At 42.7% G+C, this 26565-nt stretch overlaps 1 protein-coding gene across 2 annotated transcripts in view; it reads right to left on the minus strand.

Annotated features, from left to right (window-relative positions):
* Positions 1-2309: 2309 nt before the first annotated feature.
* The window catches only part of VWC2 (von Willebrand factor C domain containing 2), a 123186-nt gene continuing 98930 nt past the window's right edge, over positions 2310-26565 (minus strand). The window contains exons 3-4 of one of the 2 annotated variants that reach the window (XR_015248157.1): positions 2428-2823; positions 2310-2342 (exon numbers count right to left, since the gene is read on the minus strand). Coding sequence is in view for 1 of the 2 variants with exons in the window: in XM_086697120.1 (XP_086553246.1) it covers positions 2672-2823 (152 nt within the window). In the remaining variant the exon portion in view is untranslated. Of the gene's footprint in view, positions 2824-26565 lie in introns of both variants that reach the window. The other variant, XM_086697120.1, reaches the window with a different exon arrangement.

The raw sequence follows: 26565 nt of genomic DNA on the forward strand, positions 1-26565 counted from the left end.
GCAGGCTGATTGGAATACTAAGAATGACGGCTCTCCAAAAACGTCTGCACTTGAGCTTGGAGGCTCCTTGTTCAGGACTATGTCCAAACCAGAATATTTTGCAGATAACTTGGACTTGTATTTCCCTCTTTATAATGCACGTATTAAGGTTATTAAACTCATTGAATAGTTTCATTGTTAAAATCTCTGTAAAATGTTCTATGGGAAAAAAGAAGAGGAAAATAAAATTTCGAACTGCTATAGCTTTATAGACGTAGAAGTCTATGCTAATGGCAAGAAATAACCTAAGCGTAATAAGCTTCTCTTAGACAAAAATGCAAATCATATCATTCCATATTAAGGATATGCAGTGTCGTCAACCCAGGTTCTGCCATGTTTGGTTTCCATATTGTTCTTACATGGAAAAAGGACCGTGGGGTTGAAACCAGAGACAGAGTTACTCTAACAACAGCCACTGCCCTCCAGCTCTCCCAGCCGTGCCAGGGACAAGGGTGGGTCACATGCCTTTACAGCAAGTGAGAGCCAGTTTCCCAAGATGGTCTCCCGTTCACTCTTTCTGCAACAAAGTACCAGGTTTCCTGAAATTCTCACAGCACTCAAGGTCCCCTTGCCATCACTTCAGAGCTCACCGCCCATCGGGGTAGGGGCTGCATCACCAAAGGAGGCAGGGAGGCTCTGCGCCTCATCCACTGAGTCTCTAACGGCTGCATGACTGATGGGGAGAGAAGAGGCTGTTTGTGTAGCGTTAGCGATAGCTAATGACCCACCTCCTCATGGGGACTGGTGCCCATTGTTGGCAAAACCATCACTTGTAGGACCCTGTCTCAAAAAAAAAAAAAAAAATCTACCTTTGGATAATAGAATGCTGATGGCCAATGCCTCGTAGGCTTTAGTGGCAAAGGTTAAGTTTTGGAAAGCAACTAGCTAATACTTCCCCTGAGTATTTTCTTGAAAATCTATGTGTGTGGAGCCCATATGGCCCACGATGTTCTTGATAGACAAGATTAAAATTAAGTGTAAGCATACAGAAAGTTCTTGAGGCTTCATTTAGGGCTGGCTTTGCATTTATTAAGGTGCACAGTGGCTCACGTTTTCACTAATGACAAATATCAATTTTTCTTGATTATTCAACCTTTAATGATTGAATGATTTCTTAAGATACTGGATGATATTTTGGTATTCTCTGCTCTTTTTAGGAAAGCTTTCCAACCTCCCTTTGCTGACCTCTAACTGGGCTCCTGCCACAATGTACTATAATTTCTTACTCATGTCATGCCAAGGACCAAAAGCCCAGGAAGGCGAGAAACCATGCTTTATTTCCTGTTTTTGTCATCAAATAATTTATACTATTAATATGTGCTAATTCAAGCTCTGGGGGTAAATAAAAGTATGGGGGGGAAACTTTACAGATTTCAAATCGTGATTATAATTTTCCTTTTTCACCTTACACCTTTTCAGACTGAAACCTTTTCACTAGTGTGCCAAGTGTCGATACTAATGGCAGAAATATTCTCTAATAGGCCCTGCGCAAGGGTCAGGATTTGCGGCGGCAGTTGAAGAGAAATCAAATTGGTTTGGAATTACATGTTAACAACACAAAAGTCACAGGGTGGACATAGCCTTTAGCGCTGTTTGTTTTCACATCCTGGATGGGACTCCCTTCACTCTGCTTTCGAAATACAGGGCTATCTTCTGATTTTACTCTGTCTTGTATGGAGGGTAGGTGATCATTCCAGTGAGAAACATGTGTCCATCTAGTGGAGAGCTGGGATCCCTGCACCAGGTGTAGACTTGTCTGGGGTCTGTTTTCCTCCTCTCTGCCCCAGTCAAGAAATCCCCCTCTCTCCCTGCATGCTTCAGCTTTACAGAACAATGCAAACTGTCCAGCCTACCTGGTTGCTTAAGTTATGAGATGACTAAAGGGCATGCTCAGAAGAGAAAGTAATGAACAGAGGATGAACCATATGTGTGTGTCCAAGTACGGTCCCCAACGCGGAAGCATCGAAAACACAGGAAAAGTGCATGCCTGTTGTCTTGGTATAATGATTCATCAGTGACTGAAAACGGAGGTGGTAAAACCTATAAGTCATCAGAAGAAGGAAATATATTTATGTGAAGTAGACTGGATCTCCTAAGGACACTAGACCGATCTCTGTGATGAAACAGAATGGGGGCAGGATTTCCGGATTTCACCATCGTATGGGCCATCGACGGGTGCAGTGTTCCGAGAGGTGAGGCAGAATCAGCCACCACAAACAACCTCGTGTGATGGAATCAGAAAGGAAGCAGATATGCAGGTACGCAGTGAAGGCGGTTGACAACACAGCATTTTTAATCTGTATCTATAGAAAACATTTATATAAGCTCTCTAATAGAGGGATTATAGAAATACATTTAATATATAATAGTGTACTTCGGTGTACTTACTGTGAAAATAGCACATTTATTTAGAGAGGGGGTTTTGTGCCCAAAGTTCTTGTGGACGTTTTGAAATAGACCCATTTCCTTCTTCTGCAGGAAACGGTTACCGAGAAGCGCAAAAGGTACGCACAACTTTGCACACTCCTCATCAAAAGTCTTCTCCTTTTGGATGACATTCCCCAGAGTCATCTAGAGTGTTCACGTCAGTAAAATATTCTAGAAAAACGTCTGTTTTTTTACGGCCCCGTGTCTACACCTGCCGGCATTCGTGCCTCGTGCACATGGCCTGTCTTTCAATTCTCCATGTCCCTTCCTCGTAAGTACAGTGACATATGGTACACTCGTCCGTCTTCACTTCTCTTCCAGCTGGGATGACAGCAGTTTCTGCAAAGCAGTTTGGACCTGGAACGCAGAAAAACGTGTTATACTCACAGCGAGCGTTAATCTATAATGTATTTAATTAGGCAGTCAGCTTCACAGGATATGTTGTATTCACTGTCCCACGGATGACAGTGGGAAACCTATGCTTTAAATAATATGAAGTACCGCCACCTTTTTTGTGGGTGAAATGAAACTGGCATTATTTACATGTTTTTACGAGTGGCAATACTGTGATTTTCATGAACGGTTCCGTTTTGGGGCCTTATATGTAAGTCACACCGGCAACCATGTGATTTAATTCTAAGTAATCATAGGAAAAAGTTAGTGAAATGCAACTTTCAAAGAGCCAGGCTGAGTCTGATTCTCCAAGGCACCTTTACAAGAGAGAGCTTAAATAAGCAAGCGGCAGGTTTCTAGATGTCACCATACGAACCAATGACCTGAGGGGCTCCTGAAACACTGGCTGCTGGTCCCACCCCCAGAGCGTCTGACTCACAAAGTGTGGGATGGGGCCAGAGGATCTGCTTTGATGACAAGTTCTCAGGTGCTGCTGCCACGAATGGTGGTCTGGGGCCCACGCTTTTGAAAAGCACCGTCTTAGCGTTTACCAGCCTGTGCGTCTTCCCCAGGCTTCCACGCGGGCCAAAGATCCCTACAAATCTCAGCGTCAGCCATAAGCTTCTCTGCCACCTTCATCATGCTCTATGGAAGGTCAGGGATATGAAGGAATGGTTGCCAACGTGAGCTGACACGAACCGTTTTTATGTTATGGTTCACGCAGCTGATCCGGATCTGAACAGCTGCCTCCAAACCTCCCTCCAGAGTGGAAACGTCAGGAGTTAACCGTGGCCTCAACAAGGGCTCCCAGCACTGAACTTCGGCAGCGAGTCACATTCTCATTCTCCCTTCCTTTGCTTCCACGGTCTTTGATAATATGCCCGCTACCAAAGTAGGCTGAACTGTGATGTGTGAAGTCATAAAAGAGACGAAAGACATTCATTCACCGACACCATTTGTAAAAATAAACTAATCCAAACAAGCTCCACGATGAAAACAGAATAATCCTAGGGGTTCCTGGGTGGCTCAGTTAAGTGGCTGTTGATTTCAGCTCAACACCCATGAAACACCCATGAATCTTATATTCTCATTCTCACTCTCTTTGGCATGCTTTCTTTCCATTTGTCTCCTTTGCAGAGTTTAATTTAAGGACACAATCTCCTAATTTGCCCTAAACTCTGTCAGTGTGCTTTGCACATAGAAGACACACCATAATTGCCCAGAAAACCTGTACTCACAGGTATAGGTATTTACAGGTCTCTACTCCAGAAAAATCTGAATTCAAAGTCTGATACCACTGCTTGATAGTTATGTGATCTTGGAATAAGCAATATAATTGTTTTGAGCTTTAAAAGCCTCAATTACAGATGGGCAGAAGACCTGAATAGATACTTCTAATGAAGACAACAGACACATACAAAGATCCTCAACATCAACCATCATCAGTGCATATCAAAACCACAATGAGATATCACCTCACACCTCTCAGAATGGCCAAAATCAAAAAGACAAGAAATAACAAATGTTGGCAAAGATGTAGAGAAATGGGAACCCTTGTGCACTATTGGTGGGAATGCAAATTGGTGCAACCACTGTGGAAAACAGTATAGAGATTCCTCAGAAAATTAAAAACAGAACTACTCTACTGGGTATTCTGCTACTGGGTATTCACCCAAAAAAAAACAAAAACACTAATTTGAAAAGATATGTGCAGGGGCACCTGGGTGGCTCAGTTGGTTAAGCATCCAACTTCGGCTCAGGTCATGATCTTGTGGTCCATGGCTTTGAGCCCCACATCGGGCTCTGTGCTGACAGCTCAGAGCCTGGAGCCCAGTTCAGATTCTGTGTCTGCCTCTCTCTCTTTCCCTCCCAACTCACGCTCTGTCTCTGTCTCTGTCTCTCTCTCTCAAAAACTAAATGAACATTTAAAAAAAAGATATGTGAACCCCTATGTTGTTGCACCATTATTTATAATCACCAAGATATGGAAGCTCTCTGAAAGTCCATTGATAGGTGAATGGATAAAAAAAGATGTGGAATATATACACAATGGAATACTACTCAGCCATCAAAAAGAATGAGATCTTGCTATTCGCAGCCACCTGGATGGACCTAAAAAGTATTAATTCTAAGTGAAATAAGTCATTCAGAGAAAGACAAATACTGTATGGTTATATATTTTTGCATGCGGATGCCTAATAGTTCTACCGCCATTATTAAAAAGATAATCTTCATTGTCCTGTGTTGACTCCTTTGTCAAAGATCGCGTCACTATATGTGTGCAGGTTTATTTCTGGGTTCCCAATTCTGTTTATTGATCTAGTCATCATACCACACTGTCAGTTCATGTAGATTGTCAAATGTGTAGGCACAGAATTGTTCATTGTATCCCTTTATTATCTTTTTAATATCTGTGGGGTCTGGAGTGATGTCTCCTATTTCACAATATTACTAATTTGTGTCCTCTCTCTTTTCTCTTTAGTTAGCCTGGCTAGAGGCTTCTCAACTGTATTGACTTTTTTCAAAGAACCAAATCCTGGTTTCTTTGACTTTCTCTATTAATTTCCCATTTTCAATTTAATTGATTTCTCCTCAAATTTTTATTAATTTTTTTCCTTCTGCTTATTTGGATTTAATTAGCTCATCTCTTTCTAGTTTCCTTAGATGAAGTTTAGACTGATTTTAGTACTTTCTTATTTTCTAATATATGCATTCAATGCCATAAGTACTCCTCTAAGCCCTGCTTTTGCTGCACCCCACAAATTCTGATTAAGTTGTGTTTTCATTTTAATGAAGTTCAAAATTCAGTTTTCAAATTTCTCTTGGGACTTCTTTTTTGATCCAGGTGTTATTTAGAAATCTGTTGTCCATTGCCAAGTATCTGGATTTTCCAGGCATCTTTCTGTTGCTGATTCCTGGTTTAATTCCACCGTGGTCTGAGGGCAGACACCATAGGATTTCTATTCTTTTAAATGTATCACAGTGTGTTTTGTGGACTAGACTGTGGTTTATCTTGGCAAATAATCCATGTGAACTTGAGAAGAATGTGTATTGTGCCACTGTTGGATAAAATACTCAATAGATGTCAATTGTAACCAGTTGATTGAAGGTATTGAGTTCAACTATGTCCTTACTGATTTTCTGTCTGCTGGATCTGTCCACTTCCGGTAGCAGATGTTGAAGTCTCCAACATAATAGTGAATTCATGTGTTTCTTCTTACATTTCTATTGGTTATTTTCCCTCATGTATTCTGACACTCTGTTGCTGGTGAGTATCACATGGAGGATTATTATGTCTTCTTGGAGAACTGACCTGTTTATCTTTATGTTAATTACCTTCTTTTTTTTAAGAAAAAAATTCATGGTTATTTATTTTTGAGAGAGAGACAGAGACAGAGCATGAGTGGGGGAGGGGCAGAGAGAGAGGGAGACACAGAATCCGAAGCAGGCTCCAGGTTCTGAGATGTCAGCATAGAGCCTGATGCAGGGCTCGAACCCATGAACTGCAAGATCATGACTTGAGCCGAAGTTGGGACAACCAACCGACTGAGCCACCCAGGCACCCCAGACCTTCTTTATCTGTGATATCTTTCTTTGCTCTGAAGTCTACTTTGAAATTAATATAGCTACTCCTGCTTTCTTTTAATTAGTGTTAAAATAATATATTTTTCTCCATCCACTTCCTTTTAATATATATGTGTTTTATATTTAAATTGGGTTTCTCATGAACAATAGATAGCTGGGTCTTAAAGTTCTGACTCACTCTACTTCTATCTTTTAGGCCATTAATATTTAAAGCGGTTACTGAGGGGTGCCTGGGTGGCTCAGTTGGTTGAGCATCTTATTCTTGATTTTGGTTCAGATCATAATCTCACAGTCATGGGATTGAGCCCTGCATCTGGCTGTGTGTGCAGCCTGCTTGACATTCTCTCTCTCTCTCTCTCTCTCTCTCTGTTCCTCTCCTCTGCTTGTGCATGCTCTCTCTCTCTCTGGAAAATAAAATTAAAGTGTTTATTGATATAATTAGATTTCTATCTACCAGATTTGTTGTTTTCTGTTCCCCTTATTCTTTGTTCTTACTCTTGTTTCCTTCTCTTCTTGCCTTTTCTGGATTTAACTGAGCATTTATTATGATTACATTTTCTCTCTTTTTTAAACACATTTTATACTTCTTTTGTATTTTTTTAAACTTTTTTTTTAACTGTTAATCCTAGAGTTTGCACTATACATTTACAAATGATCCAAGTCTGCTTTTAAATAACGTTATTGTGTCTCCAGAGTGGTGTGAATAATGACAATAACAAATAATCCTAACTCTTCCCTCCCAGCCACTGCGTCACTATTATTCATTTCACTTCTCCATAAACATAAATAAAGATAGCTATCCAACTACATACATCAGCATACATAACCGAACACATTGCCTCCTGAATCATTTGGAATGGACTATTATCTGGTAGATCATTTAAGAATATGAAAAATAGAAGTTTTTGTTTTGCCTTTACTTATTCATTCTCTGGTGCTCTTCCTTTATGTAGATCCAAGTTTCTGCATTTCCCTTCTCTCTAAAGAGCTTCTTTTAACATTTCTTGCCAGGGAGGTCTCTTAGCAGAAAGGCCCATTAATTTTTGTTTGCCGGAGAAAGTCTTTATTTCCCTTTCACTTGTCAAGGATAATTTTGCAAGGCGCAGAATTCTCTCAACACCAACTATTTTTCTCTACTTGCTTGGATGGTTTCCTAGGAGAAGTCGAATGCAGTCCCTGTATTTGCTCCTCTGTAGGAAAGGTGCTTCTACCTCTGAATTCTTTCAAGATTCTTTGCTTATCTTTGATATTCTGAAGTTTGAATATGGTATGCCTAGGTGTAGGGGGTTTTCTGGTATTTATTCTGCATGGTATTCTCTAGGCTTCCTGGATCTGTGCTTGGTGTGTAACATTAATTTGGGGGAAATTCTTAGTCATTGTCTCAAATTTTGCTTCTGTTTTTTTTTAGGCATCTTCCCCTTCTGACGTCCCTGTCATGCATGTATTACACCTTATGTAGATGGTTTATGGATCTTGGATATTCTGCTTATGAGCCCATCAAAGGAATTCTTCATTTATGTTACTGTTTTTGATCTCTAGCATTCTTCTAGCATCCTGGCATTTCTTTTTGATTTTTAGAGCTTCCATCACTCAACTTACATTACCCATCCATTCTTGTGCATTGTCTGCTATTTCCATTAGAACCCTGAGCATACTAATCACAGTTATTTTAAAATCCTGGTTTGATAATTCTAACATGCCATGCCTGACTTGGATTCTGAGGGTTGCTCATCTCTGTGTTTTTGACCTTTGAGTATGCCTTGTAATTTTTTTTTTTTGACAGTTAAATACATAGTATATTGGGTAAAAGGAAGTGCTGTAAATAGAACTTTAGTAAGATGATGGTAAGGTAAGGGGTGGAGGGAGGGGAAGCATTCTGTATCCTATGACAAGGTCTCGGTCTTTCCATGAGCCTTTGCCTCTGGACTGTGAACTTTACAAGTGCTTCTTAGTCCCCACCCCCACTTCGGTTGTCCAGGATGGCTAGAATGGGCTGCACTTGGGTGCTTCCCTTCTCCCATGTGGAAGGCTGAAGTGAGGAGTTGGGTATTTCCCTTACTCCGGGTCAGTTATGTCCTGATAAAACTCCAGAGGGTTAAGCTGGCTCTGGTCAAATATTTTCCCTGGACGGCAGACCTTGTTAAAAAGAATAGAATGACCTGAAAGATTTCAAAATGGACACTTGGTCCCTCTACCTTCCATAAGACATCAGAGCGCATAAAATTATGGGAACCCTCTCCCAGGACCGGGTCCTGCTGGCATTTTTGACTGTCAGACTCATCCACACTGAACCTCCAGCAATTTGTCAGTTACAGGCTGTGACCTCAGATCTCTGGCGGGTCTAAGAAGAGTTACTGACTTTTCAGTTTGTTGAACTTTTTACGTTTTTAGGATAGAAAGGCACCTGGAAACAGCAATGATTGATTTTTGAAGACTGAACCAGTTTTACATACCTGGAATAAATCTCACTTGGTCACAATGTAAAATTCTTTATATATATTAGAGTATTTTGTTTAATATTGTAGTAAGAACTTTTGTTTATATTTATGCGGGATATAACACGGACTTCATTGAATGGGTTCAAAAGTGTTCCCTCCTCTATTGTTGGAAGACATTGTGTTGAGGTGGTATCAATTTTTTAAATATTTGGTATTATTCTCCAATGAAACCACATAAGTGGTTTTGAGGGGAGTTTTAAAAATGATGAATTCAATTTCCTGAATAGTTTTCATATAAGTTATCGATTTCCTATTCAGATGATTTGGGGTAGTTTTTATTTTTCAAGGAATTGGTTCATACCTTTTAATTTGTGAAATTCATGTACGTAGAGCTACTGACAGTATTCCTTTTAATGTCTGTTGGATGTAGAGTGTAATCTCTTGTTTTCTTTCTTTTATTAGTAATTTGTCTCTTCTCCACCCATAAAATCTTTTGTTTTGCTGGAGGCGTTTATCAATTTTGTGAATCTTTTCAAGGAATCAGTTTTTATTTCACTGATTTTTCTCTAGTGATTTTCTGTTTTCAATTTTATTGATTTTTGTTCTCATCTTCATTATTTTTTCTTTCTACTACTTTCGGTTTATTTTGTCTTTCTTTTTCTAGCTTCTTGAAGTGACTTAATTGACTTGAGAATTTTCCTCTTTTTTAAAGTCAGCATTTAGTTTGATAAGTTTTCCTTCCAGAACTGCTTCAGCTGGTGTCTCGCAGGTGTGGATGGGTTGTATTTTTATTTTCATGAGACATTTAATTTTACAGACTTGTAACTCAAGAACTATTAAGGATCTTGAGGGGGAAAAATGCTCATGATAAGTTGGTACACTAAAATACAAATTACTGCAGAGAATCCTGATGACTAAAAATAGATTCTGGCCACTATCATCATTCATGGGCAAATAAACCTCCATATAGTTTACCTCCTTAGTAACTAGGGGAATAGAGAGAAACAGTTTTTAATCTTTATCAATTAATCTAATTATAAATTTAACTTTCATATTTATATGCTACTTTAACAGAAACATGAAGCACACTGAAAAATTTCACAAACATGGAAAACAAGATTTAGACCAAGTATGAGTCAAGTTACATGGCTCTTGTTAATTGCTGATACATTACATTATGTTCACCTGGCCTGGTTGTTATTAGAGGCCGCTGGCTAAAGATGGCTAATTTCATAATGAACACAGTACATAATGCTTTTCTTACCTCTGGGACAGCCATTTAAGTTAACAGCTGATAGACATTGATAAACTCAACCTCTCTGTGTTAATTGGATGTCAGGGCAAAGGATTTGCAATTGTGAAAGCTGTTGTTTATACCATCTGGACCCCGTGAACAGGTGCACCCTCTTCTCTGTGGCTGATGCACAGAATCAGAATAGCTCAGAGCCAACGGGCATGGTGCCTGCTCATGGAGGGCTGTCCACGGGAAGGAGCATCTCATTCCCTTCAGGGCCTCCACACTCCATCTCTTCAAGTGCAGTCTGTGTTGAGTTCCCCGTTTTACCCTGGTTACCAGCACAATTAGCCCATGACGGGTGTTCATTTAGGGTGTACCGAACTCACGATACTTTAGGCTGAAGCTCACAAATTCTAAATCAAGCTTGAACCTGCTGGGACATTTGTCATATGAAGGATCCCTCCTGGCTGCTCCTGGGTCTCCCACAGAACCGCCTTCCCCAGTGACAGCCTCAGTGCCCAGCGATGGGCTGGGAGCCCCTGGGGACAGGAGCCACAACTACGCCGCCATTTCATCCCAGGGTCAAGGACTGCAGGCAGCACAGGGCTGGAGCTCAGGAAATACACAATCAGGTTACAGTTTTAGAATTAAATAATGAATGGACATGACTAAAATAAAACTAATACAGCCCTGCTGATGGGTAAGTTGCCAATATGCTTCAGATTTTGACAGCAAGCAATGGAAAGCAGCAATTAGACATGGAATTAATGAAGAAAGGTCTCCACAGGTGCCTGGAAGCATATCTCCTTCTCTTCCATCAAAGACCAAACATTGAGGAACAGCCCAGCACACGAGAATGACAGGGCAACGGAGCAGAAATCCATGCGGTGTAGGAGCCCAGCGGGGCCAGCACTGGCTCAAGGCAGCTCATTTTATTTCAGGCACTAGACTATTGGCATTCTTTCCTTTGGAGCCATGCATTAAAATAAGATTAATTCCCAAGTATACCGAACTCCACATCAGTTTCCCATCTTGAAACAGCTACGTCTTCCCTACCCTGTTGTAAATCGTGTTCCCTACCCCACAAATCTGACTTCTGAAGATGAAATCTCCCGCTGTTATTTGCACAGAGGAAGCAACATCTAACGCATTTCAATTTCCCTCTCATATACCTGGTGTATGTTAGATTCGTAGGGCGTTGGTCTCAAAAAGCCAGGAAATACCGTTTTACTAACATGCATTTTCATCTCCCCGCCAAGTCAAATGAAATAACCAAGTATATGTTCACGTGTTTGTGTGTGCATACATGATCACGGGCACATGCATGCTCTTCTGGGAAGGGTCTAGTACAAAATCATTTTTTAACCAGAAAGTGGGGAAAAAAAGAGCAATTAAACCAAGGAAAAATCTTAAATGGCACTAAATTATGCATGAAAACTAAACAGACTTGGTCTCTGTAGAAAACCTTCTTCTTCAAAAGAAACAGTTCTGGAAAATTAATATCCTGCCCTCGGGGTGGCTCCGGGCGCATGCTGTGAGGACACACAATGTTCCACACGGTTTATGATTCCTTTCGGCTTCCTGGGAACCCGCCCTTATTCTGATTCCCGGACCTTAGGGGATAACTGCTGGGTCATCTTTCTCCTGTTCTTCCAAGTGGATCCAATTTATCATATGCCACCCAGTCTGCATTGAAATTCAAGAAACAAAATAGTTCTTCAATTTTTTTTTTTTTTTTTTTGAGAGAGAGCGAGCGAGCACACAATTGGGGGAGGGGACTTCAAGGGAGCAGCAGAGGAAGAGAGAGAATCCCAAGCAGGCTCCACGCTCAGCACAGAGCTGGACGTGGGGCTTGATCCCACAACCCTGGGATCATGACCTGAGCTGACATCATGAGTCAGACACTCAACCAACTGAGCCACCCAGGTGCCCCATTCCTTCATTTTTAAGTGAAGCAAAAGTTCTCAGAAAACGCTTTGGGGGAAATAATACAGCAGGCTCGAAGGAACGAGAGAAGGATCTTCCAAAGTTCTGAGAAATGGCGAAAGGTTTGCTGTTTAAAAAAAGTCCCACTGGGGCGCCTGGGTGGCGCAGTCGGTTAAGCGTCCGACTTCAGCCAGGTCACGATCTCACAGTCCGTGAGTTCGAGCCCCGCGTCAGGCTCTGGGCTGATGGCTCAGAGCCTGGAGCCTGTTTCCGATTCTGTGTCTCCCTCTCTCTCTGCCCCTCCCCCGTTCATGCTCTGTCTCTCTCTGTCCCAAAAATAAATAAATGTTGAAAAAAAAAAATTTAAAAAAAAAAAAAAAAAAAAAAAAAAAAAAAAAAAAAAAGTCCCACTGTTGAATAAATTGGGGTCAGGTTTCATTAAACAACTCAGATGGGGTACCTCTCCTGAAGATCTTTCCGGAGGCTTCACTCTGCTAATAGGTGCTGATAAGTTTGGAGGAAGGGCTCGTGTGTGCCTGTTCTAAACTCACTTGACCATGAAGGCCTTTATGCACAGTTATTAATACCATGATGGCCGTTTCTATTCCGCAGATCGGTGTCTGGAACAGGAGGCAATAAAATACGTGTGGAAAGGATGGCTGACCCCTTCGCATGGTGCATGCAGAGCCCCCAGGTGGACACTGGGGGGCAGCACAGGACAATGCACCCGTAAGGATGCCCCCCGCAGGCCCATCTCCCAGCCCACACAGCCCCAAATGTCTCTAACACATTTTTACTGAACTTAGTTACAGAATTATAAATCGCGTTAGCAACTGGTAAGAATCCATTAAAACCAGGAGAAGAAAAGGGTTGACCTCGGTACTGGACGTGTGTTTAAGGCTGTGTTAAAAGCAAGAGATTGGGGGGCGCCTGGGTGGCTCAGTCGGTTGAGCGTCCCACTTCGGTTCAGGTCATGATCTCACAGTTTGTGGGTTTGAGCCCCGCATCGGGCTCTGTGCTGACAGCTCAGAGCCTGGACCCTGCTTCAGATTCTGTGACTCCCTCTCTCTCTGCCCCTCCCCCACTCATGCTCTACCTCTCTCTGTCAAAAATAAATAAACATTAAAAAAATATTTAAAAAAAAAAAGCAAGAGATTGGGAATGTCCTGTCGCCGGTGAGCGTGTGAGGGGGACAGTCTACGGTGCATGCTGGAGGAGGACCGGCAGAGGAAAGGCCTCAGCGAAATCATACACGGCGGGTGCACAAGCAGGAGAGGGAGGGACAGAGCCCGTGCACCAGCGATCCAACAAGCAGTAAAACGCTGATTAATTTTTTTTTAATGTTTTATTATCCATTTTTGAGAAACAGAATGTGAGCAGGGAAGGGGCAGCGAGAGAGGGAGTCACAGAACCCAAAGCAGGTTCCAGGCTCCAAAGCAGGCTCCAGGCTCTGAGCTGTCAGCACAGAGCCCAACGCGGGGCTCGAACCCATAAACTGTGAAATCATGACCTGAGCTGAAGTCTTGACGCTTTACCGACTGAGCCACCCAGGTGGCCCTAATAAAACGCCGATTTCAGTGAATAGAATACTCTACGTGCCTGTGAAGAAAAACGTGTCCCCAACACACACACAGACGACAGCAGGTAACCATTACTTGTTGAACATCGATACAGACCCACTGTTGTGTGAGAAGCTTGCTGGACCCTCAGCTGGTAAGCTCCGAAAGGTACTGTCTTGTTGACCTTTTTACATACTTTTCATTGTCCAGAAAAATGCACAAACACTTAGTTGTAGCGAACACAAGTCAACACACCCCTGAACCTGCCACGCCAACCAAGGATCAGGACAGGACACTGCTGGGACCTGAGAAGCCCCTGGTGCCCGGGGCCTCGAGGCTCAGCAGAAGTTGTAAGGGTGTCCGTGTCTGCACGTCTTAGGCTCAGAATCATCGCGTGCACACCCGTCCAGACCATGCTGTCCCCAATGCAACGCTCACGTGATTCACCCAGGCTGCTACATGCGGCTGTATTTAGTTCATTCTGGTTTTTTTATTTTTTATTTTTGAGAGAGAGAGCACGAGCGGGAGGGGGGCAGGCAGACAGACAAGGGGAGAGAGACGATCTAAAGCAGGCTCTGTGCTCAGCATGGAGCCCGACTCGGGGCTCCATCCGGTGATGGTGAGATCATGAACTGAGCAGAAATCAAGGGTCGGAGGCTCAACTGTCTGAGCCACCCCGTCCGTTGTACCATGTTCCATTTTGTGAATATTCTACAGTTCATTTATCCTTTCTATTATTGACAGGTGTTTGCCTTCCAAATTTGTGTCAATAGTAGAGGCTAGAGTAGCATAGTGGTAGCTGTCATGGGACTATAAGCTGGTGTAAACATTCTTTTTTCTTTTTAAACTATTTTACTTTATTTTAAGTTTATTTATTTTGAGAGAGAGAGAGAGAGAGAGAGAATCTCAAGCAGGATCTGTGCTGTCAGCACAGAGCCCGACACGGGGCTCGACCCCACAAACCATGTGATCATGGCCTGAGCTGAAGTCGGACACTTAACCGACTGAGCCACCCAGGCGCCCCTGCTATCAACATTCTTAGACACGATGTTGGTAGTGCTCCCACCTCAGGAGTGGGGTGCTCAGGTATGTGACCTTTCAGCTGTAGCAGAAACGCATACATATACATTTTCCCAAAGCACTTGTGCCATTCAGACTCCCAGATCAGCACGTGGTAAGTCCCGTTCATCCGGATTCTTGGCAACATCTTTTACTGTTAGTTTTTATTCTATTTGATCAGGTCTGGTGGATGTGTCATAATATTGGATTGTGGTTTTAATTTGCATTTCCCTGATCACGGATGACTTCGATCTTCCCTTTCGAAGTATACCATCCAAATCTTTTGTCATTAGTGTCCACTGGGTTGTCAAGATTTTCTTCTTCATTTGTAAGAGATCTTCACAACCCACGGGTGGGTCCTTTGTCTGATGCGTGACTGCGAGTCAGATTTCCAGTTATAATTATGAAATTGCTGTCTTTCCTTTCGGCTCTTCCAAATTTTGCTTCACAACTTTAAGGGTATGCAATTAGGTACATATACATTTAGATTCGTGACGTGTTCTTATTATAGTGATCCTTTTAGCGCTGGTCTCTCGTGACGGATCTTGCCTTAAAATCTAAGTCAGGGGCACCTGCGTGGCTCAGTCGGTTAAGCATCCCACTCCTGATTTTGGCTCGGTCATCATCTCACAGTTCGTGGGATTGAGCCCTGCATCGGGCTCCAAGCTGACAGTGTGGTGCCTGCTTGGGATTCTCTCTCTCTCCCTATCTTTTTGCCCCTCCCTCGCTCATGCATGCACGCTATCTCCCTTTCTCAAAAATAAATAAACTTTTTAAAAAATGATACATTATCAGACATCAACGTAGCACCAACTGCTTCCACTGGTTAGCTTACAGGGTCCGTCTACATTCAACATTCAAAAAAATTTTTTTAAGTTTATTTATTTTGAGAGAGAGAGAGAGAGAGAAAGAGAGCATGGACAGGGGAGGGGTAGACAGAGAGAGAGTCCTAAGCAAGCTCTACACTGTCAGTGAAGATCCCAAGGGCTTGAACTCACAACTGTGAGATCATGACCTGAGCCAAAATCATGAGTCGGACACTTAACTGACTGAGCCCCTCAGGTGCCCCAACATTTTTTTTTTTTTGTCTTATAGTTAAAACATCTTTTCAAAGCAGAAGATAGAGTTAAAAAAAAAAAAAAAAAAAACCTCTGTGAAAATCTTTATCTTTTAATCATACTGAATTTTTATTTGACACAATGCTGAATACATTTGGGCTGAAACCTATGGCCTTGGGACTTACTTTCATTTGTCCCATCTGTTTTGATTGCTTTTTCTTCCTCTGTTGTCTTCTTGGGGATTAATCCTGCACTTCTCTTCCCTTTGATCTCCTCTCTTAGCTTGGATATTTTTCTGCCTGAAATGCTCCTTCGAGTGGCCTCTGTAGTGTGGGGCCCGCTGGCCACACCCCACGATTTCTCTTCTGTTGTGTTTTCAGGAGGACTAGAAGTATTTTTGTGGAGCCTTCATTTCTGGAGGATACTTCTGTGGCTTGTGGAGTTCTAGGTGTGAATTCTTTTTGTACTTCAAGCCCCTGCTACACTTTCCTGCCCTCTAGAACCCTCGTTGAGCCGTTGGTGCTGGATAGGGCTTTGTTCCCTCAAAGATAAAATGTCCCTCCTTCGGTTCGCTCCCAAGACTTCTGGGCTCCTCTTTGGTTTTTGGTGGGTTTTTACTCTTTGTGTTGCTGCTGGATTTCTCTGGGTTTATTCTACTCCAGGTGAGTAAAGTTTCTGGACTTGTGACTTCTGTTGGACTTCCTTGACCAGCTTTTTTTCAGGGTTGTTTTTTTTTTTCCCATTCCATTCTGTCCCTTTATTCCTTCTGCGATGAAAACAGTCGTGCGTCAGACCTTCTGTCTTTCTATGAACCCTTTACATTACTTTTGTCCCCACTCTCTTTCCTCTGTCTACCTCATCTGGGTATTTTCTATGGTTGGACTTTCTTTTCTCTTTCTTTCTTTCTTTCTTTCTTTCTTTTTTTATTTCTTTTCTTTCTCTCTCTTTTTTTTCTTTCTCTCTCTCCTTTTTTCTTTCCTTATTTTCTTTCTTTCTTTCTTTTCTTCAATGTTTATTTTTACGGGGAGAGGGGTCAGAGAGAGACAGAGAATCCCAAGCAGGTTCCATGGTGCTGTCCGCGCACAGCCTGATTCAGGGCTCAAACTCGCAAACCACGAGATCCTGACCGGAGCCAAAGTCAAGACACTTAACCAGCTGAGCCACCCAGGTGCCCCGACAGATGCACGTTCTAGAGCACCTGCTCTCTGCTCTGCCTCCTCTTTTTAGTAAACCTTCTACTGAATTCGGAGTTTCTTTTTGCATTTTTCAATTTTACAACTTTTTTTTAAAATTTTTTTTTTAATGTTTATTTATTTATGAGACAGAGAGAGACAGAGCATGAACGGGGGAGGGTCAGAGAGAGGGAGACACAGAATCAGAAACAGGCTCCAGGCTCTGAGCTGTCAGCCCAGAGCCCGACGCGGGGCTCAAACTCACAGACTGCGAGATCATGACCCGAGCCGAAGCCGGACGCCTAACCGACTGAGCCACCCAGGCGCCCCATCAATTTTACAACTTTTTCAATGAGATCCGGTTCTCAGGGACATTCTCCAGCTTTTCTTCTGTCTCCTTGAGCATTAACAGAGTTCTTCAAAAACCCCATGTGATATTTAATATTTCTTGATAAACTGTGAGTCTGTTTCTTATTTCCTATTCTGTGGTGCTCTTCATCTGGGTCATTTGGTTTTTTTTCTTGGCTTGCCTGGCCATTTTTTATTAGATGTTAGGGCAACATTGTGAAGGCTGTGGGTGATGCCTTTGGCACGGGTGGCAGAGGACGGAAGTGGTGCCTTGATCCAGCTGACAGCAGACTGTTGGCATTGTTGGGGCTGGTCTGCTGGTCTCCCCATCACTCCCTGGGATGTCTCAGTTGAAAGCCGCTGATGTGTGTGGGGGCTCCTCCGCCTTGGAGGGCCCTCGATGCCGTCCCCGTCCTCAGCCCTGCGATCCCCAGAAATATCTCTGCCCAAGTCCCAGGCACCCGCCGCTGCTTTCTGTTTGGGTTCTGCTGGCCTGGCCTTGCACATGTGCGGCTCAGGAGTCTGGGAACGCTTAGGAGTCGGATGCTTATCCGACTGAGCTACCCAGTCACCCCTGTTTTGTTTTTGTTTTAAATGTGTGTATACTCAATCCAGCCTTAGAGCTGACCTCAGTGGGACTTTTCTTCATACACCCTGTTTCATCATGGCTAAGAATAGAGCACGGGTTTAGAATTTTGTTGTCCACGTGTATCTGACTCACCATTCTCAAAGGAGAAAGGAACAGATCATAGGTAGCCCAGGAAGGGGGCACGTTCACCTGCAGAGGCCGGTAAGATGTTACCATCGTATAGGCCAGAGAAAGGAAACCCAGAAATATCAAGAGAGTAGAGCTGAGATTAGATATTAGACTTTCTATTGCAAAATGTATACTTGTCTCTGGAGTTTTCTGGAGGCCATCTACCTACCGTGCCAGATGGCCTCCCTGTTTCAAAATCTCAAGCAGGAATGAGTGATGGTGACACACAGGGACATGTGTGGGCTGTTGCTGAAGACCCTCAGAGGCTTCTGGAATTCAGTGGGCTATTTACAAGCCATGTTGATTCAGTCTGTCATTCCTTTCCAATTTGCACTTTTCCTTCCAGTAAAGGTTCAGCGGTCAACGTCAAAAGCCACATGTGGGAGCCCCGAGGAGGAGTTCCAGGTCCGCAGGGATGTCCTTGTGTGTTCAGAATTCTGCCCACCCCCTGGGACCGGGGCTGCACTGAGACAGGGCTCCCAGCTTCAACCTGGCCTTCGAAGTCCCAGCGGTGCGTCCCTCGCTCCCCCCTGCGGGTGCCCCCCACCGAGCCTGCACAAAGGCTGAGGGACTTCACCAAAGCCTGGGATCAATCATAATGTTGTGAAATAGGAAAAAAACAAAAACAAAAACACTATAGTCCTAACAGAATAGCACATACCAGAACCCTAACTTTATCTGAACAGGATCTCAATTTTCGAGGGGTGCCTGGGTAGCTCAGTTGGTTGAGCATCTGACTTCACAGTTCGTGAGTTTGAGCCCCGGGGTCAGGCTCTGTGATGACGGCTCAGAGCCTGGAGCCTGCTTTGGATTCTGTGTCTCCCTCCCTCTGTTTCTCCCCTGCTCACTCTCCGTGTCTCTCTCTCTCAAAAATAAACATTAATTTTTTAAAAAAAAAACAATGCACCTGCAGACAGACTCTGCCATGGACACAGAATAGTCCTGAAATTGAGGTGAAACTCCAACGGGAACCAAAATCAGATACTTTTTAAATCACTGAAAGGATAAAAGCAAACAAAACATGTTGAAAGCAAAGTAAAATAAAACTGAACAAAACCCACAAAAACTAACCTAAAAAAGGACCCATAAAACATAAAGCAGCAAAGTCTCATGGGGTCCCACAGTTGTTAAGATGGAGATCTCTGTGTCTACTAAAAGCTGAATCTTCTTAGTTAAAAGCAAGGAAGAAAAACCAAAAGAAGAGAACAAAAGGGTGGCCGGCAGGGAACATAAATACAAATCGACCATCAGAAAATCTAAATAGAAGGATTAATTTTAAGCAATACCTCATTCCTACAGAAAGCAATTCATCATATTATACGGAGAAATGAAGAGGGAAATCTTGTAATAGAAATGAAATGAAGAAAGAACATTTTAGCCTTTACGCATGCCAAAGAGCATGCCCGTGAAATACTTGAAGAAATACCCATTTGGAATCAAAATCAGAAAGTACAGTCACATCAGTTTAAATTGCCTCTATAACACGAGGCATTTTAACTCAAGGGTTTATGGCTACAGGAAACGCCATTATTGTTGCAGAGGTCAGGCTAAAACGGCGAACCTGCACCTTCAAGCACGAACATTCTTTATGTCTGAATTCTCCAGGGCTTTTACGAAAAGTGACTCAGAGCCGCGCAGACTCAAGCCCAGTTTGCCAGGGTTTCTTCTTCCATCACCACATGGTGGTGCCCAGGATGTACTTGGCATTCACCCAGCCTGGTAGCTTCAGACACCACCCAGCTCCCCGCCCTCCATCCCCTGCGGCTCCCCAGCCTCCGGGCTCCTGCCTCTCACTGGTCCCCTCGGACACCCCCGGGGCCTTTTCGAATTTGCATCAGAAATTTAACTCTGATCTTCCCCAAACTTCCTTATTCTGCAGCTCTCCCCTTGGCAGGAGCCTCTGGTTGCACAGAGCTGAACCCAGAGGCATCTTGGACTCCTGTCTCTTTCTCAGATGCCGCCCCCAAGCACCAGCACCCCCACCTGCTTTACCCTGCAAAGCGTGGGGTGACCACTGACTCCCCACAGCCTCCAAGGCCTCCTGGGGCCCCAGTACTCCAAGCCTCAGGGCCTCTGGGCTCCCCCGGGGCCACCCTGGGCCTCCTGCTGGCCCCGCCCCTGTCCTTGCAGGTGAGAAGGGCAGAGGGATGCAGCCAGCAGCCAGCCAGCCCATCCCTCCTCTGTGCTGTCTGCCTCCTGCCCCCCTTCCCATCTGTCCCCAGGAGAAAGGCACCTCGGCAGTTCCTGTGTACCGCGTTCACGCCGCACCCCCGTCCGGACGCGTGCCTGGCCCACAGCAGCTGCACAATTTCTTTCCTTTGCTGGACGCTTGTCTTTCCTTGCCTTCCCTAAAATTCCACTTTGTATAGCGTATCTTGGGTCCAAAGAACAACCAAATTCTATTATGTATTATGTTAGCTTCCCATTAATTTATTTTGGGGCCTGTGTAATTGAATAATTTAGGTTACTCTACAAGCATCCTTTTTGCCCCCAGTATTGTAACAGATAAAAGGAGAACAGGTATTATTTTCTTAAAAAGTGTATCTTGGCATTTCACTCTTAGCGTGAGCCTGAGTTGAAACAGACATTTCTTGTAGTTAAAAAAAAAGTTTTTAGAAAAAATTCTAATTATTTCGGGAGCTATTACATTTCAGAATATATTTTGCTTATATTTAGTTCACTGTCATATCTCTATCGAAACATGGGATTTTTCTGCAGTTCGTCAGAGCAATTTTCTTTTTAATTTGGTTGTGGTGTAATGATCCTAATTTTATTAAATTTATCGAGACACTTTCTCTCCTTTTATGTGTTAATTTTAACTAGATACCTATTATTTGCTTCTTGAAAACTTGCAAAAAGTCACCATGAGAACTTTTCTGAAACTAAATTAACAATTACTTCAATTTCTTACAAGCTTTTAAGACCATTCTAGTTTTCTACTTCTGCTTTTGGGACATTTTTAGTAAGCCCAGAAGTATCCCACTTGTTTGAGATTTTATTTATATATTTTTTTTTAACTTCTTTGAGATTTTAATATTTTATTAAATAATCAACTATGTATTAAAACTTACAATTGTACAATGGATTCCTCAGTAATACAAATTCAGCCCCACAACTCATAGCTTGTATTTTTCTCCTAATTTTATAAATTAATGTTTTTCTTCTTTTTATCTGACTTGTTAGAAGTTAGACCTTTATCTTTGGTTTGGTCAAAGAGTTTGTTTTCTGAGTATCGATTTCTTTCTTTTTTTTTTCTTTCAATGTTTTTATTTATTTTCAAGAGAGAATGACAGAGTACAAGCAGCGGAGGGATAGAGAGAGAAAGAGACACAGAATCCGAAGCAGGCTCCAGGTTCTAAGCTGTCAGCACAGAGCCCGATGTAGGGCCTGAATCCACAAACTGCGAGATCATGACCTGAGCCGAAGTCAGTAGCTTAACCGACTGAGCCACCCAGACGCCTCTGAGTGCCAGTCTCTGATCTTGTCTTAGTTTCTCTGTCTCAGAGGGACAGCCTGGCGCACTGGGGCAGAGAAACCCTGGGCGACAGAGCAGCGGGGGACGGGCCAGAGGACACGTGGATCCCTGCCAGTCCTATCGAAGGGCAGACTGAGCCTTGGGCTGGCTGCTGCTTCAGTAAGCAGGGACGAGGTGCAACAGAATTCAGACGAGAAAAATACATAATTGCTTCTTAAAAATTGCCTTAATTCCCTTTTTAGGAATTAGAGCAGAGAATCCGATTCTGTTACGATAAGTTTTTTTCCCATGCTGCTTGAACGTGACATTTCCAAGCGTTCCACATTAATCTCTCCATCTGAAATCTGGGGGTGGGGAAGCCAATCGTCAGCGTGGCAGCACAACGCTTGGGTCTGTCTGTCTGTCTGTCTGTTGCTCTCCTTCCCCCCCACCTCCTCCACCCTCTTTTCCTACCCACCTTACATGGTTGTATCCAACCATTAGACTGGAAATCTGAACTACACGATGCACACGGTTAAAGAATAAAAGAGAACAGGGTGATGAACACAGTGGCAGTTCATTGATATGGAAAAATAATGTTTTCCTCTCTCTCTTTCTAATCTGCTTCTTATTGCCGCAATGTTACAAGATGAGGTGGGGAGCCAGGGGGCAGGCTTTGCAGAACAGAGAGAAATATTCAGGAATCGATGATCCTACTCCCGTTTGAAAGCGTTCGACAAATTCCCCGTCAGGAAGGGGTTACCGCTCCGTTAGTTGTGTTTTCCGTGAATTTGATAAAAGAACAGAACGAATATTAATGATACCTCCAGTTTGTTAAGTTTTACGGCATGTGTAAATCCATTCTTAAATATTTAGGCACAATCATCTTCTGTTTTGAATAATTTTTAAAATGGGAAAAACAATCTGTGTGCAATAGTTAAGCAAGCAGGTGGTGCTTGGATGCTTATCGAGAAGCTGTGTTCATTTGCTCTTAGGCATATAAAATGATGTAAAAACATAATTTATTTTCAGGACTACTTTAAACAAAGAATAGCAAAACTTTACTCAGAGATTGACTATAGTGAATAATAAACATTTTTATTTTAATGGGTGTTCATTGCTTATAAATATATCCATAAATTCAACTATAGGGCTGTAATAGTGCTAAACTAAATTACTAAAAATTGTTCTTATTAGATAAAAAGTTTCAATCACTATTTTAAAAAGAGGGATGTTTTGACTTTTTTTTTAAAGTTTATTTATTTATTTTGAGAGAGACAGAGACAGTACGAGTGGGGGAGGGGCAGAGAGAGAGGCATACAGAATCCCAAGCAGGCTCCACACTGTCAGCACGGATCCCAATGCAGGGCTCGAACTCATGAAACTGTGAGGTGAAACCAAGAGCTGGATGCTTACCTGACTGAGCCAGTCAGGTGCTCCACAAAAAGAAAAACTTCCTTTCAAAAGCCTATCTGTAGTTATGCTAAAAGGAATTTAACCAAATCAAAGGCATATAGGGAAAATTAATATATCCTAGAATAATATTGTGATGTGTTCCACTGATACATCAAGGCATCAAAGAAGACATCCAGACGCCAACAGACATGAAAAAATGCTCAACATCACTCATCATCACGGAAATACAAATCAAAGCCACGATGAGATACCACCTCACAGCTGGGAGAATGGCTAAAATGAATGACTCAGGAAACAACAGATGTTAGCGAGGATGCAGAGAAAGGGGAGCCCTCGTTGCACTGTTGGTGGGAACGCGGACTGGTGCAGACACCACGGCAAACAGTATGCAGGTTCCTCTGAAAGTTAAAAGTAGAACTACCCTACAATCCAGAAACCACACCACCGGGTATTTACCCCCCAAAATACAAAACCACTAATTCAAAGGGACACATGCACCCCAATAGCCAAGATATGGAAACACCCCAAGTGACTGATGAATGGATAAAGATGTCGTATACATACAATGCAATATTATTCAGCCATAAAAAAGAACGATGTCTTGCCATTGGCAATAATGTGTATGGAGCTAGACAATAATGCTAAGTGAAATAAGCCAGTCAGAGAAAGACAATACCATGTGTTTCATTCATATGTGGAGTTTAAGAAACAAATGAGCCAAGGGGAGAAAAAAGAGAGACAAACCAAGAAACAGACTCTTAACTATAGAGAACAAACAGATGGTTACCAGAGGGGAGGTGGGTGGGGGATCGGGAAAATAGATGATGGGGATTAAGGAGTGCACTTGTTGTGATGAAAAAAATAAAAAAATAAAATGCTTTAAAAAAAGAAGTTCTCAAAGAAATTATGGCACACATTTTGCGGGTCTAATAACACATATCTTGAGTCTCCTTCTGATTATTTCCCAAGAGGACAAAAACAACTAAATCCACAGCAAATGAAGACAAAGAGATGTTCTGCCCATGGTTAGAGGTGTAGGGGTGAGCTCTTTTAATTTTTTAAGCATTTTATGAGTTCACTGTCATCCAGACTTGCTGTTACCCCCAACGTAATTTCAGGCCTGGTCTTTTGAAAGTCTCCGTAGGAGAAGCTATCATACCAGATGGGGTGGAGTATCTCGTAGGCAGGCGGCATGCTCAAGACCTGAGCTGGGAAACAAAAGGGGAAGCCAACTGGGAGAGTCAGGGCCCAGGCAACACAGCCAGGCTGTCCTCCTTCTGCTCAAGCATATTTATCGTCACCTCGTCACATCCTGGGCCAGTAACTCCTGAGGACAACTGAACACAAGTGAGACACAGAACTGGTTTCTTCAGGAAAAAGAACTGCACAGGGATGGGTCTCAGGACAAGATCTTGGCTCCCGAGGATGGAACGGAGAACCCCAGAAAGGGCAAAACACCTGAATAGGCGAGTTACCATAGAAAAGATTGAAATTCGACTATTCGATAAAGACACCAAGGCCAGGAAAACTGACATTTGATTTCAATGTAACCTCCAATCCTGCTGTTCTTTAAACTCCTCCGTCTTGGGAATAAATGAAGAGCCTTCCAGGAATAGCATGAAGCCAGGAGGACTGAGTACCAAAGCCTGATAAAGACGGTAACCTGAAGGAAATCCAGATTCATCCATAAATAGAAATATAAAAGTTTATTTTATTTTACTTTATTTTACCGAGAGAGAGAGCATGATCTGGGGAGGGGCAGAGGGAGAGAGAGACAGAGAATCTTAAGCAGGCTCCACACCTGGCACAGAGCCTGACACGGGACTCGATCTCGCGACTGTGAGATCATGACCTGAAACTGAATTCAGGAGTTGGACACTTAATCAACTGAGCCACCCAGGTGCCCTGGAAATACAAAATTTTAAAAGCAAATATAAATATATAGAATTCAGCATTATATATTGACCAGTATAGGATGATGGACTGAGAAATAAAAGTGTGGTTCAACAGAAAATGTATCATCATGTTTTATATCAATACTTAGAACAGAAAAACCATTTTCATATGAAATTATTTAGCAGATACTCTTAGTAAAACATTGCAAAAGCAGAAAGCCTTTAAATAAGAGAACGGTTTACTGAAATCTAATGGGAGTTATTCTCCTGAATGATGAGGCATAAAATTATTTCAATTAAAACCAAGGACTAGAAAAGGATGCCCCCCTGTCATCACTGTTTGATTTAAACTTAGAGACAATGAAACAAAGGAATAAAACAGCTGTGCCAGACACCAGAAGCCACTAGGAGTCCATGGGGATGCTGTCAGCAAGAATGATACTCAGAAAACCAAGTAACTTTCTGAGGCTTTAAAATACGTACACAGAAAAGAGAGGGAGAGAAATATTCCACTGACAATAGCAGGCACACCTAAAAATTAGCAAAGATGGTAAAAAGCTTCCTTAAAAACAAAAAACTAGTCAAAGAAATGAATCAAGAACCAAAGAGAGATGTCTGGGCGGCTCAGTCGGTTAAGCATCTGAGTTCAACTCAGGTCATGATCTCACAGTCTGTGAGTTCAAGCCCCATGTCGGGCCCTGTGCTGACAGCTCAGAGCTTGAAGCCTGCTTCTGATTCTGTGTCTCCTTCTCTTTCTGCCCCTCTCCTGATCATGCTGTCTCTCTTTCTCTCCCTCAAAAATAAATAAACATTAAAAAAAAAAAAGAACCAAAGAGAAAGACCTACTGTGTACCAGGAAGGGGACATTTCAGATCACAAAGATTGCAGCCCAGGGACTTCCCAACTGGGACTGGGACAGAGCTGTTGATGAACGCCACTCCCTTTGGGTCAGGCCCCGAATTACCTACTGTACCTGCAAGCAGGAGTAAAGCAGAAGCAGATGACGTCCACGGGACTAAGCCTCTGCCTGATCGGCCTGCCGTATGTGCAATCTGTCTATGCAAATACCAACCCTCTCTGGGTATGTTAACATCATCGTTAGTCCCAAGTTATTCCTACAAACTTCTGCAAAGAGACTATCCAGCAAACAGTAAAAAATGAATAAATACCGAGACCAGACAACGAGAATGAAAGGTACAGAATAGAAACATAATTGCTTCAGACATTGGAATTATCTGACACAGAATGTAAATGAGGTTTGCTGACTATATTAATGAAGGTAAAAGACGAAAATTGAGAATTTTGGAAGCAGACTAGAAACTATTAAGAAAGAATCAAGTGGAAATTCTAAAACTGGAAATATAATAGTCAACATTAAGAAGGCAATGGGTAAGAATGACACAGAGTAGATACATCTAAAGACAGAATGAATGAGGTGGAACGCAGTCGGTTAAGCATCCGACTCTTGACTTCAGCTCAGGTCCCCCAGTTGTGAGATCGAGCCCCAAGCTGGGCCCTGTGCTGACAGCACAGAGCCTGCTTGGGATTCTTTCTTTCCCTCTGCCCCTCCCCTACTTGCATGCATGTTCCCACTTTCTCAAAGTAAATAAATAAACATAAAAAAATACACAGAGAGTATGTAATTGACACAAAGGAAATAGCAAGAAGCTGAGACTCTGGGAGTTAGCAGACTTTTTCTGTAAAGGGCCAAAGAGCAGACATTCTAGGCTCTGTGGACTAAACAGTCCTAGCCAACTCGGTTTTATCACAGCAGCAAGAAAGCAGCCATACACAACATGTAG

The sequence above is a fragment of the Puma concolor genome, chromosome A2 (genome assembly GCF_028749965.1).
Source record: "Puma concolor isolate L17-30 chromosome A2, mPumCon1.1.hap2, whole genome shotgun sequence".
Classification (NCBI taxonomy): Eukaryota; Metazoa; Chordata; class Mammalia; order Carnivora; family Felidae; genus Puma; species Puma concolor.